This window comes from Neopsephotus bourkii, unplaced genomic scaffold (genome assembly GCF_033783945.1).
Source record: "Neopsephotus bourkii isolate Nb327-2 ecotype Australia unplaced genomic scaffold, CSIRO-AGI_Nbou_v1 NB_384, whole genome shotgun sequence".
Lineage (NCBI taxonomy): Eukaryota > Metazoa > Chordata > Aves > Psittaciformes > Psittacidae > Neopsephotus > Neopsephotus bourkii.
Window position 1 is genome coordinate 1,117,237 of NW_026900889.1, and position 13,666 is coordinate 1,130,902.

General features: G+C 58.1%; 1 protein-coding gene across 5 annotated transcripts in view; it reads right to left on the reverse strand.

The window, feature by feature from the left end:
• The window catches only part of GRID2IP (Grid2 interacting protein), a 32,092-nt gene that overhangs the window by 8,554 nt on the left and 9,872 nt on the right, over positions 1 to 13,666 (reverse strand). For all 5 annotated transcript variants that reach the window (XM_061349131.1, XM_061349130.1, XM_061349133.1 and 2 more), the window contains 11 exons: positions 11,429 to 11,683; positions 9,520 to 9,605; positions 9,084 to 9,153; positions 7,805 to 7,899; positions 6,108 to 6,291; positions 4,391 to 4,545; positions 3,067 to 3,165; positions 1,813 to 1,910; positions 1,318 to 1,435; positions 848 to 1,167; positions 249 to 662 (listed from right to left, as the gene is read on the reverse strand). In XM_061349131.1, the coding sequence (XP_061205115.1) occupies positions 249 to 662; positions 848 to 1,167; positions 1,318 to 1,435; positions 1,813 to 1,910; positions 3,067 to 3,165; positions 4,391 to 4,545; positions 6,108 to 6,291; positions 7,805 to 7,899; positions 9,084 to 9,153; positions 9,520 to 9,605; positions 11,429 to 11,683 (1,894 nt within the window). The remainder of the gene's footprint in view (positions 1 to 248; positions 663 to 847; positions 1,168 to 1,317; positions 1,436 to 1,812; positions 1,911 to 3,066; positions 3,166 to 4,390; positions 4,546 to 6,107; positions 6,292 to 7,804; positions 7,900 to 9,083; positions 9,154 to 9,519; positions 9,606 to 11,428; positions 11,684 to 13,666) is intronic.

Sequence of the window (13,666 nt, forward strand, 5' to 3'; positions counted from 1 at the left end):
GTGGCTGCCCCATCCCTGGCAGTGCTCAAGGCCAGGTTGGACACAGGGGCTTGGAGCAAGCTGCTCCAGTGGAAGGGGTCCCTGCCCGTGGCAGGGGTTGGAGCTGGAGGAGCTTTAAGGTCCCTTTAACCCAAACCATTCCCTGATTCCATGCTCTGGGCAGTGCTCAGGGATGCTCCCGATGACCTGCACGGCCTCAGCACAGGAGCCCTTCCCCATCCCACATGGACCCTCACCCACATCCATACCTGCCCCCAGATGGTCCCTTCCGAGTTCTCGACCTGCTCCCACCGCAGCCTCTTGACGCTCATGTGGTTGGACTCGCTGCGGCGGTGCAGGAGCCCGCGGTGCAGGGGGGGCGCGCAGGGCACCGGGGGGGGCGGCGGCGGCGGCGGGGGGGGCGGGATGGGCTGCAGGTGGCTCAGCAGGGACTTGGGGGCCGGCGCTGGCACCGTCTTTGTGGGCTCGGCCTTGGCGGGGACAGCCTGGGGGTCATGGAACTGCAGGGGGGGCGGCGGAGGGGGGGGGCTGAGCGGCGGCGGGGGGATGTGGTCCGACAGCGTGGAGTAGGTGAGGGAGCTGCCCTCGTCGCTGCTGCTGATGTACTCGCTGCTGCTGACGTCGTTGGTGACGTAGCTGCCCTGGTCATCGTGGAAACTCATCTGGTGATGGAGAGAGCAGAGGATGAAGGTGGGACCTCGCCGGGGTCCTGCCCTGTGCTGAGCATCCCTCCCTCTGCCATCCACAGAGCCCCCAGCCTGTGCATCCATCCCAGTGCGGGCTGCCCTTGGGTGGCTCCGCAACCAGGGCAAAGACCATCACCGAACCACCCCTGCGCCACACTCACCTCCTCGTAGTCATTCTCAGGGGTGAGGAAATCATCCACGATGGTGACCCGGTGCCCCAGCTGCTCGCTGAGGGCATCCAGGAAGCGGTCGGTGTCGCGGCTCCGCGGGGGCCTGGAGAAGGTGAAGAGCTTCTTCCGTCGCGACAGAGGGCTGGGCGCGTAGTCCCGGTGCCGGGGCGATGGGGCCGGGCTGCTGTCGAGGCTGACGTAGGGGTTGGACTCGGTGCTGCTCGGGGAGGCCACGCTGCTGTGCAGGCGGTAGTAGCACTGCTGGGACGATGCCGGGTCGCTGGGCCAGGAGATCACTGACTTGCGAGAGCCTGCGGGGCAGAGCAGTGCTGAGGGGCCCTGCAGGTGCAGCTGCGCCTGGCACCATCACTGCTTCGTTATAACAGCACCGAGGGGAAGCTGCAAGCCCCCGCTGCTGAGCCCCCCAGCACTGCCTGTCTCCATGGGGAGCTGATGCTTACCCGTAGCGCGTGGCAGCTCCGGGGCAGGAGGTGATGCTCTGTGCCGGGCAGTGCTCCCCATCTTGCCAGCAAAGCTGCTGAGCAGGCGGTTTTCCAGCTCTGCGTAGACGGCCGACATCTGCAAACCAGGCAGAGAGCTGCTGTTGGTGCCTGAATCAATACAGGGCTTGTGGAGACCCCAGAGACCTGCGATGGGGACAGGACAGCCACAGAGGACCCCCAGCTCTGTAATACCCAGCCCAAGGCTATTCCCCGAGAGCCTCACAAGGCAGCAGGAGCATGCTGACAGACACCAGTTAAAGCTGTCTAATTGCCCAGGAAGTGATCTCAGAGGTGAGCTCTGATGCAGGGATGCTGCAGCCACCAGCAGGTATTTACATGGGCACATCCTTTCCCATTCCCTTTTCTCTGCTTTCCTGCATTAGCACTAAAGGGGTCAAACTGCTGATGCTGTGAACGCGGCCGTCCCGCACAGGTCGGCCAAGGGCATCGCACCATTTTGGGGTTGGGTGTCTCCGGCAGGGATGTGCCGTCTCCAGCCTGTCTCTCCCCAGGGATCAGCCGAACCGGGACCTCCACGGTGTCACTCTGGCCTGCGGGGAAGAGAAGGAAGAGACAAACCAGTGAGGGACCCCCCTCTGCCTGTGCCCTCCGGTGCTCCTGACCCATCAAGGTTCCCCCATCTCCTCCTGGGACCCGGCACATGGTGAAGCACCTGAAGCTGCCGGGTCTGGGGATCCCAAGGGATTGATGCAGGGCAGGTGATGGCCCCGTGCATGGGCTGTGTGAAACAGGGAATGTCCCACTGCAGCTCCCCTGCGTGGCAGCAGGAGTCACCCCGCAGTGAAGCATCATGTGTGCTGTAAAACAAGTGTGATGGAGCAAGAGTCCTCCTGTGCCTTGCCCTTCACCTCTCCAGGTTCTCTTTCTTCCTCTCTCAGTCCACCCAAGTGATAGGTTTGAAGGTGCCTGTAAATCCTCGCACCAGAGCAGTGCTGTGACCATGCTGTTGTCACTGTGTTCCTCAGGAGTGCTGCACACAGGGGATGCTGCCAAACACAGAGTTCCCATCGCAGTGTTTCAGGGCAAGAGAATTATCCAGGACACGTGCAGGCCTTTGTGCTATGCTGAGAACCCTCAGGACGCTGAGACACTGCCATGCCTTGGGTGTTCCTTTATGGTTCCTTCTCCTTCAGCCTCCCTGGTAGGTGCTGGACAGGGGTCACCACATGCAGCATGCAGGCTGCAGAGTCCCAGATCCTATCCTTTCAGTGCAGATGCCCAGGCAGCACCGGCCACCCCAGCAGTGTCCCTGAGGCAGGGCTCTGCAGGGCACATGAGGAGAGAGGGGGATCTGGACCCCATGAAGGCACGAGTGACGTTGGTTTGACCAGCTCCAGATAGAACTGTTGTTCCCATTGCATCCAGGGGGTGGATGCTCGGAGGCTGATGCTGCAGCAGTGTAAGCTCTCAGAGACCCAATTTATCTCCAAGGGCAAGTGAGGCGCTGCCGGGAGGACGCAGCCTGCAATCTCTGCCTTTCCCAAGCCGCTGGAGGGCAGGTCGGGCGGATTCCCGTTACCCGCAGCCACCAGGCAGGAACCCGGACACCCAAGCCCTGGGCTGGCTCCATGCTCCCTCCACCCTTCCCCACCGTTCCTGCTTAGACCGGACCAGGAGGGCGGCTTGGGCACAGCGGGGCCCGCAGAACCCAGCTCCCTCCTCCCCAGGGGACCCCCCTGTACCCACCTGCGGCCCCGTCCTCGGGGCGGGGGGTCCGAAGGCTTCCCCTGCACACAGAGGCTCCTCGCACGGAGCTGCGGTACCGCTCCTCTGCCTCCGGCTCCGCTGCGGCACAGAACACCCCGTGAGGCACGCACGGACCCCGCGGCTCCCCGGCCCCTCGCCATCACCCGGGGCTCCCCCCGCACTCCAACAGGACACGGGATCGCTTTCTCCAGCGGGATTGGCATCCAACAGCTTGGGGGCACAGGAACCGCAGCCCTGAGCTCGGCTGGTCCAGAGGGACCTGCCTGGCGCCTTCCTGCCCTCAGGGGGGGAGAAGGGGCCAGCCCTGAACTGGTGCCTGGGAGAAGCACGGTGTGTGATGGATCGGTCCATGTGCAGATCAGGGCTCAAGCTTACAGCAGGGTGAAGATACCAGAGCATCATGCTCCATGGTATCTGACAGACCAGTGCGTGGAGAGCCCGGTGCACACAAGCACCAGAGATCATCGTGTTTGGAAGAAGCCCAGGTAAAGGACTAACCCAAACTCAGAGATCTCTGGCTATTGGGCTTCCCCGCATGGACACACACACAATGCACCAGAACAACCAGAGCTCCACATGGGCTGAGGTTGCCCCTTTCACCTGAGAAGCTGAAAGGAGCAAAATACATCAGGTTCCCTCTGCTCTAAGGTTTATAAACTCATTTTAGGGTCTAAGTCCTACAGCATGTTAGATAGGTTGGGGCATGATTCTGCACACACAGTGGTAATTGAGAGTGTAAATGAGGTGAGCAAACACCCAGCAGGTTTCCATGTGCACCAGGGGAAAGGCTGTGCTACAATAACTGTGCTCCTCCAAAAGTCTCTCTTGAAGCATCCCCTCTTCTTACCTACATTGAGTCTGGAATAAACACCTCAACACAATGTAAATAGCTTGGAATAGATGAATTTGAAAGCAATTAAGAAGTCTGAATCCAAAGGTTAATCTATTTCAGTCCAAATTTGCCCTCGCTTTTCTGCTGTCTGACTGCAAACCCCATGTTCCTCAGCTTCCAAAAGCCTTTGCTCCTGAAGACACTGTCCCTGGTGTCATCTCCCCTCTCAATGCAGTTTCCTTCCAAAACTATAGGGTACAGAAAAGGTGACCTCCTGCCTGACATCTGCAGATCAACCTCATCAGTGACAGGAGCTGGAGACCTCTTTGTGCTGCTCTCCATCCCCCATGTAAGGGCCGTGTATGGGCAGGAGCCAGGCTGCAGCTGGCTCCCAGCGTGATGGACCACGGTCCCCATGGACCTGGTGGGACACAGCACATCCCTATTGGAGCGCAGGGACTTTCCTCTCACCTTCCAAGGACTTGTAACCCAGAAACCTGGCAATCTTTTGCTGGCAGTGCTCCTGCTCCTCATAGGTCAGCAGCTGGTAGATAAACTGCCAGATGACTTGCTTGGCTGGGGTGTCCAGCACCGGGTACACATCCACAATGAGAGTGTCAATGTTCCTGCAGGATGGGAAAGAGAGGGCTGGGCAGTGAGCGCATCCCTACGGCACAGCCCCGCTCCCTGGGCTATGCTGGGGCTCTGCCATTGGGCGTTGATGCAAACAGATCATTCCAGAGGTGCTGGACTATAAGGAAGGGGTGAGCCCTTTGGGAAGTGGAGTTGTGCAGCTGGGGCTAATGGGGAGCGCTGGGTGATCAGCAGCACCTGACAGCCAGGGATAAAACCTGGTGCTAGGGAAGGACAGGCTGGGTTGATGGCTGAGGTTCACCAGGCTCAGTGCTGGGTCCTGCGTTTGGGTCACAACAACCCCATGGAATGCTCCAGGCTTGGGAAGAGTGGCTGGAAAGGTGCCTATGGAAAAGGACGTGGGGACATTGGCCCACAGCAGGTAAAGATGAGCCAGCAGCGTGCCCCGGTGGCCAAGAAGGCCAAGAGCATCCTGGCCTGTATCAGCATGGCCAGCAGGGCCAGGGCAGTGATTGTGCCCCTGCACTGGGCACTGGTGAGGCCACACCTTGAATCCTGTGTTCAGTTCTGGGCCCCTCGCTACAAGAGAGACATTGAGGTGCTGGAGTGGGGCCAGAGAAGGGCAATGGAGCTGGTGCAGGGCCTGGAGCACAGGTGTGATGGGGAAGGGCTGAGGGACCTGGGGGGTTAAGTGTGGAGAAGAGAAGGCTCAGGGGGACCTGATGGCTCCCTACAACTGCCTGATAGGAGGATGGAGTGAGGTGGGTCAGTCTCTTTTCCCAAGAAATGAGTAACAGGACGAGAGGAAGCATCCTTGATCCCCACAGCCAGCAGCTCTGGGGTGGGCAGCAGGTGAAACACTGCTGGAACACCAAGCAATGTATGCTGCCCTGTGCTGGGATGGGAGCCTGGGGGCTTGGCTCGTGCTGCTGGGGTTCATCCTTGTGCTACTGAGCAAGAGCAAATACCCTGCTAGGATCAGGTCTGTATTTCCCAGTTGCAGACGCCAGGAACTGGATCTGCTCTCACAGCTGCTGCTCCTCAGGCTGAAATAACCAGATGGGGAGCCCCATAGGAGAGCACAAGCAATGATTTCTGCTGCCACCCCCAGCAGTGTAGGCACAGCAGCATCCTGAGTGGGACCCAGGCTCCTGAGGAGCAGCACAGCCTAGCTCTGTGGGAAGAGGCAGAAGCATCACCCAGCACCGAAGGGATGGCTCCTTCACTGTGCTGCAGGAAGGTTAAAGATCAAGGGCACTTCTGCAAGCCTGGAGCCTGCAAAGGGATCAGTTTCAACCCTTGCAGCAGAGCAGGGTGAGGGCTCTGCCAGCCGCAGCATTCCCGCACCGCCACCAAGGGCGTGCTGCTGCTGAGCTGCTCGGAGTGAGAAGACAAGGATGAAACACTGGAAATTCACTGGAAGAGGTGGAACGGGGCTGTTGGGAACAGCCAGAGAGCAAGAGAGCCTGCAGCAAGGGGGGACCAGGGTCACTGTGAGGGGTTTAGGGATGTGCTGCTACCAAAGGGGTCTGCCTTGGGCATCACTACCAGGCTGGGTACCAGCACTAGAGGGATGGAGCTGCTGCCGAGTTACCGATGTTGGAAGAAGCCTTCCAGCGCCTTGCAGACCGAATAGCGCTCAGGGGGGGTCAGCAGATGCTCCAGCTGCTGCGTGAAGGTCCGTCCTTGGATCTTGATGCTAGAGGGGAGGATCTCTGCCACCCACTGAAGGGAGGTGAGCGCGGAGGAGCTGCTCGGGGAGTCGGCAGCGTCCGAGTCTGCAGGGCGCAGGTAGAGAGAGAAGAGACAATGAACAGATGGGGTCTCCACCGCGGGTTTAAAGCCTGGTCCTCAAACCAAGGGGCAGAGATGGGGATGCCGGGGCAGGTGAACACAACCGGGTTCAGTCAGTGGGCTGGGGATGGTCCTGCCTGTGCACCCCCAGTCCCTGCCTGCAGCCGAGACACTCACACCCCCTGGGCTCCACCTCCTGGTCCTCCAGTTAAATACCTCGGGTAAGGGAGAGCTCAGCCCCATAGAAGTACAAATCCCGATGTGCTGACACAGAGGTTGTGGCCACAGGGTAAAAACAAGGAGGTTTCAGGCACTGGAAGGCAGCATGGGGACAAGGTGGAAGGGCTCATCTGGAGCTGTGATTGCCCCTGCCTTTCTGGACCAGCTCCTTGGGGCTTTGTGGATGCTCCAGTAGGACCTGCTGGGCATAAACCGGGGTATTTTGACAGGGATGCTCTCTGCATCTCTTCAGCCATGCTGCTTCCCACTGTCTGTGATCACATGCAGATGTTGTCCCTTCTCTGGCTCTCTAAAGCCTCCGCTCGTGTTTTAAAGTACTTTATGATAATCATTGACTTCAAAAGCAGCATCAGTCAAAGGTTACCTCTGAGTGAACTGAGGCTTGGAAGGGCTTTTGCTTTGCCAGGCCCATCTGCACAGGTCCCTGTGCTGCCTCTGCGGTGAGTGCAGGGCAACGCAGCTGCAAAAAGGGACCCGACTGAGACCATGGAACACACTTATGCATCTAGGAATATCCATGGGATGTGCTTGTCCACTTAGGAATATGAGTAAAGTAGCAGGGGAAAACAATCCATCCTTCCTTGGTTTCTCCTGGGAGGCAGTGAAGCAGTTTGAGTGCCACTGCTCGGCAGTGTTAAGTAGTGAGGTGCTCAGGTTTGGTCCTAGCACACATACAAACGAGCTGGCATCACAGGGCTCCTAATGTGTAGCACTGGAGAGTCCAATGCTGCTCCAGAGGGAAAAGCCAGTCCCTAATTCCTGCACTGTGGAGCAGCATCCCAATAACACACGGCCCCTCCTGCCTTTGGAAACGCAGCGGTGATGGTGCTGTGGTCCTGTCCCTCTGCTCAAGCGGTGCTGACAGGCACCCGCCTGGCCCCAGCCGCCCTCCCCTGCTGCTGCTGTGCTCACCACAGCAGCTGAATTATTCATCCAGCAGCAACGTCCACACACAATGAGGGGTTTGCACAGCGGCCATGGATGCACAGGCTTGGGTTGCTCCGGTCAAGTACAAGGCATGGAAAGGACATCGGCAAAGGCTGTCAAGGGCGATCACACAGTAGGATGAACCCTTCCACAGAGCAGCCAAGCTGGAGATGGAGCCTGATCCCAGAAAGCAGGCGAGGGGAGCAGTGCTCCAGGCAGTGCATTGAACCTGCTGAGCCTATGGGAGCTGTTTGGCAATTCCCACTGTGGGGAACTGGAGATCCAGTGAGGGGGTCCCGCAGCCCCAAACCCTCCTCCCTGTGCTCTTACCATTGGAGAAGTTGACGATCCCCTCTTCCACCACCAAGGTGGGCATCGCCCCGCTGCCCTGCAGCATCGAGACCACCTTGTCATGGGAGCAGTTCCTGGGCACACAGAGAGGCAGGGTTAGGGCAGCACTGGACAGCAGCTCAGGGTTAGGGCAGCACTGGGCAGCAGCTCAGGGAGAGCAGCAGTGAAGCAGCGCTTGCAGACACCTCTGTTTGTCTTACAGAAAGCCTCCTGTCATTGCTCAGAGCCAGGCAGCGCTGAGCCCCACTCTGACCCCCCCAGCCTCTCAATCTGTGCTTGGTTTTATCTGTGCTGCACAGAGAAGAGCCCCAATCACGCCCTGTGACTGAACCGGTGGTACTTTCAGCTACGCTCAGACACAGAAGATGAGCTCCTCATTTCAATGGTGCCGTGCTGCGGGTCTCTCCTTGCCTGGCCTAATTCTGCAGCAAAGGAAAACGCAAGGTGGGTGCAAAATGTATTTTGGTAGGCAAAAACCATCTCAGAGTGCCCTTGGAAAAGGGTACGGCTGGCCTGGGACAGTGCCTGTGCAGAGGACAATCTTCAGCTCGTTTTTCCTCTATTCCCTGGCAATGCTGCATCAGCCCCGGGTGTGCTGCATCAGCTGAAACGTGAGGACCTGAGCACTGACAGAAGCAGCATCAGATGTTTAACCTTTAAATATTCATCATTGTCTCATCCTGCAGCCTCCTCTCATCCTTTGCTCTTGCTTTTATGGGTGGAAAGCCCAGCCTGAGGACACACGGGCTGCTGGGGGGGTGCACACTCACCTCTGGTTTGATTGCTGTGAGCAAATAACACCCAAAAGCATTAACTTCTGCATGGAAATGCATTGCCCATGGTTCTAAGTTTATGATCCTGTTTGGGAAGCAATCCATGGGCTGGCTGGTACTCTGCTGCTTTCAAAAGCTTTAACATGTACAACACAACCCACAGTGGCTCAGATCAGGGTTTGGGATGGGCAGAAGCCAGGACACCAGTTACATACAGTGCCATGCATTGTACATGGTTACTGGTACAGAGAAGTCAAAGGAGGAGCAGGGATGGAGCTGAAACTCCACTCCCAGAGGCAGTTTTCATAAGGGGATGTTAAAGGAGATGCCCACATGGGCCAACCCCCCCATGCACCTCAGCAGAGAGCTCTCAAGGATCACCAGCTCTCATTTGGGTTGCACAAGAGTGCACAATGAAGATGCAGGTGCTTGGCCACCTTCCACCCCAGGACCCCTTGGCACAGGTCTTCTATAGAGCCTCCTACCTCATGTCCAGGCCATTGAGGAATAGGATCCGGTCTCCAGGCTTGAGGGCAGCCTTCTCCGCCGGGCTCCCTAAATCCACAGGGAACAAGAGGGGCTTTAGGTGGCAGATCCCTGCTCACAGGGATGGGGTCCCAGCTCTCCGACTGCTCCATGGCCAGGGAAACCCCCCTGGAGCAGGGAATCCACGGCAGCTGAGTTATCTGAGTGGGCTGGGGCCATTCACTGGGCATGGGGATGCCAGCACCCAGCTTGTGTTGGAAATGCAGGTATGATTCCACTGCACATGGAACATTTCCCACCTTTCAAGCCAGACCAAAGCACACCAAAGGCACCAGTTATTTTTGCCATTTTCCAGCCAGCAGCAGGTACTGAAAGCTTCCAATTCAGACCCGAGATAAATCAGTGCCTGAATCCGGTGGCCAGGGGTCTCCTTACCTGGCAGCACTGACTCGATCCACACCGGGGCATGGCCACGCAGCGTGAAGCCGAAGCTTCTGTTGCCTTTATAGACTCGCACAGTTCTGCAGGGGAAAAGCAAGCGTGAAACCAGAGCCCAGTGCTTGGTTCTTATTCCATTCCCCAGCCCCTGCAGAGCCCTGGCATCGCCTTGGGGAGGGCTGGAGGGATGCAGGTGCCATCCCTATGGGCTATCACTGCAGCCCTGAGGCAGATGCAGTCCCCACTGGGACCAGTCCACCCGTGCTGGAGCTCTGTGGGGTCCTTTAGACCCAGTTACTGCTTCCTGCAAGCTAAAGCTTAACATCCATTAACCAGGGCTCCAGCACGGGGAGGTTGGAGGGTCTGGAGGAGACAACAGCTCTCTAGGGCAAAGCCCCTGAGCATGGGCTTTGACTACATACTGAATCCATAAATCCACCATCCAGCCTTTCAAATCCAATGTGGTTTTAAAGTGGGGCATGGGATACAGCTTGTGTGTTGCACAGAATAGGAGACAGCGTGTTTCGGGGCAAAGACCTCGGCTGATGAGAGAGGAATTACATTCCGCTAGGATATTTTGGCAGGAGCATTAGGAAATCGCCCTGCTGGGAGGCTGATTTGAGCTGGGAGTGGTTCCCTGCAGGAAGCTGCGGGGGGAGCAACGTTACTGAGATCACTTGCAAGCACAGAGCCTGTTGTAGGGATGTATCCTGCGCGGTCAGGAAAGGAGGCTGTGCCGGAGCTGGATTTTGGACCCGTCACACCAAAAATTACCCTGGCAGGAGGTGGATGCTGCTGAACTCCCTGCAGATGCCAGCTGCAGGCAGGGGAATAGCTCGGGGCATGCCTGTGGCAGCGCTGCCCATCCCGGAGGATTCCCCAGCTGTGCTGTCAGAGCAAATCCTGCTGGGAATGCAGCAGGAGGCACCGCCAGCTGAGCAGTGGGAAATGGGTCAATCCCCTCTGCACCAGGGATTGTCCCTCTTTCGCTTTCCTCCCATGGCCTCAAACACAGATACCCACTGGGGCAGGGCAGGACAGGACAACACAGACCGTTCTGTGCCAAGGTGCCTGGCACGGCCATGTATCCTGCATCCCATTCGCACAGCCAGGTACCCTGCGTCCCACCAGTACATCCATGTATCCTGCATCCCAATGGCACATCAAAGTACCCCACATCCCACCAGCATGGTCAGGTACCCTGTATCCCACTGACACATCCAGGTACCCTGTATCCCACTGACACACCCAGGTACCCTGTATTCCAATGACAAATCCAGGTACCCTGTATCTCAACGACACATCCAGGTACCCTGTATCCCAATGACAAATCCAGGTACCCTGTATCCCAATGACACATTCAGGAACCCTGTATCCCACTGACACATCCAGGTACCCTGTATCCCAATGACACATTCAGGAACCCTGTATCCCACTGACACATCCAGGTACCCTGTATCCCAATGACACATCCAGGTACTCTGTATCCTACTTACACATCCAGGTACCCTGTATCTCAACGACACATCCTGTATCCTACTGACACATCCAGGTACCCTGTATCCCAATGACAAATCCAGGTACCCTGTATCCCACTGACACACCCAGGTACCCTGCATCCCACCGGCACATCAAAGTACCCTGCATCCCATTGTCACAGAAGCGAGCATCCCCTCACCCCCTGCTGGTGCCACCTCAGCTCCTCCTGTGGCTCATCCCAGCCAGCCCTGTGACAGTGAGGGGACAGAAAGAGTGGCTCAGAGCTGGGACAAGGGGCACAAACATACCCAGTCATCCTCATCCCAGTTGGATTCCACCCACTCCTCACCCCAAAGGCATCCCCTTTCCCTGCCACCCTCCACACAGACCCGGAGGCTGCCTCCATGAACCGCAGGAGCGGTGTTACCTGCGGGCACCCCCCGAGGGCACATTGCTGGTGAGGAGCGAGGTGGATTTGCGCAGGCTCTTGCTGAGCTCCTCGTGGCTGCGGGGCACGGAGCTGGCGCGGGTGGACACGAGGAGCCGCTCCTGGTGGTCCTCGCTCCGGCTGCGCCGCAGGCGGTGGCTGTGCTGCTGGCTCTTGGAGCGGCAGAGCTTGCTGATGAGGCTCTGCGACACCACCTCGTCAAAGCGCTGCCGGTGCTTCTTGGGGATGAAGATCCTGCAAGAGTGACCCCAGGGAAGGAGTGAGGAGCGCGGGGCGGATGTGGCCCAGAGCTCTGGATCCAGCCATAACTGGGAGCCCTGGCTCCTCCTGCGCTCTTGGCCTCAGCCCTCGCAGAGCTGGGGATGCTGGAGACACCAGGGATGCCAGCGGCATCTGTTGCCCCATCCCGTGCACAGCTCCAGCAGGGTGAGGATGTCAGACCTCTGCACAGCACTGAGACTGATTCAAACAGCCCAGGCAGGACTCCACATTCCTATTGCCACCCTCCTGCCCTGGCTATGGCCAGGCAGGACCCTCACATCCCTTGTGAGATGCTGATGCTGCAGGGATGAGGATGCTGCAGACAAGGGGGCACCACTGAGAACTTGCTCTGCTTCAGGTCACCCCCCTGCCTGGTAGGAGCTGCAGTGGCAGCAGCCAAGTGGCCCTTGTGCCCCCCTGAACCCTCAGTGGATGCAAAGTGGGATCCTGGGAGGAGGGCACATCCATGCTGCTCCCACCTCAGCCATGGTGTCACCTCTGTAACACCCCGAGACACCTTTCCTGTCCCTTCTGCCACCACAACAGTGAGACACCGACACCCCCCCACCTCCTCCCACCTCCCGTTTGCACATTTTGGGGCTTCAGGAGGAGCTGTGATCTCCGGGTGTTTCTATAGCAACTCCACACCGGGCTGCTCCTCGCAGCTGCGTTAGACAATAGCATCTTGTGAGGTTCATTAGTGCTCATCACCTCACGGTGCATGAGGATGCGCTCCCTACATTAGCACCAACCCGGACACTTGTGCTGCAGGAGGGACGTGAGCATCACTTCAAACTGCCCGGGGACCTCATCCCCTGGGGAGCATTAACTGGGGCAAACTCAGTGTCGCAGGACCCACAGCACCTTGCTTTATGGGGCTGTGTTGGATGCAATGAACGTGGTTGGAGAGGCTGGGGCTGGCATCGGTCCCCTTCCTCAGACAGTGTCACCAAAGGAACCCCAAAGCCTGGCTGAAGCCAGAGGGGAAGGAAGGGGAGGCTTCAAACCCTAAACCTGCAGTGACCAGGACATCTCTATTTTCCCCCAGCAAAAGGCAGAACTCATAATAAGCACTGATGAGTAGGAGCAAACAGATCGCCACCATCCCGAGCCTGGCATGTGCTCCCACAAAGCATTTGGTGGTGATTTAAAATAAGCAACACGCTGGTACAATTCACAATCACTTTGTGATCAAGCAGCAAGTAGAAAAGAGTGAGGTGATGCCAACAGATGCTCCAAACACAGCGGTGAACAGGCTCCTATGGGACCGCAGCCCTGTGGCGGGGAAGGATGCAGGGGAGAGGAGAGTCCCGGCCGGATCCCACACCTCTGGCCCATGCTGGGCTCCCACCAGGGAGAAGTCCAGGTTCCTTGCAGGGAAAAGCAGCACGTTCCCATTTCAGTTGGCCAAATTAAGCTGCCCTGCTCGCTGCAGCAGGGCTGCCCCACTTTGTGCTGCCTGATGCAGACTTCAGGGCTGACGGGTGAAGTACGGCTCAGCTCCATAACCAGGCAAAGGGCGTGCTTTAGGGATGAACTGACTCAGTGCTAGGAGTAAAGCGGTGCCTTAGCAAGGAGAGGAGCTCGCTGGTGAAACTAATCCCATTAAAGCATGCAAAAGAGTTTCCTTCTGCAAAACCCCCTGAGAGGAGCCGCAGTGCTGCTGGGTGCTGGACCCCGAGCTCCCAACACCCTGTGCTTCAGCAGGGGATGCCTCCGAGCTGTGGGTGCCAAGGTCTGGTCCTGAACAAGGGACCCTCCAAAGGTACCACATGGGATGTCATTAGACATCGTTGGTGCCTCAGCCTGTCCTCTGCTCCAGCCAGTGCCCAGTGCTTCGTGAGGAACCGTGGCTATTTCTGCAGCTCCCTGCGATCCCATGGGATAAAACCTGCCTTTGCCCATCAGCGTGGCACCAAGGAGCAGCACCCAGCTGGGGTTTCCCTCTCCCAGCAA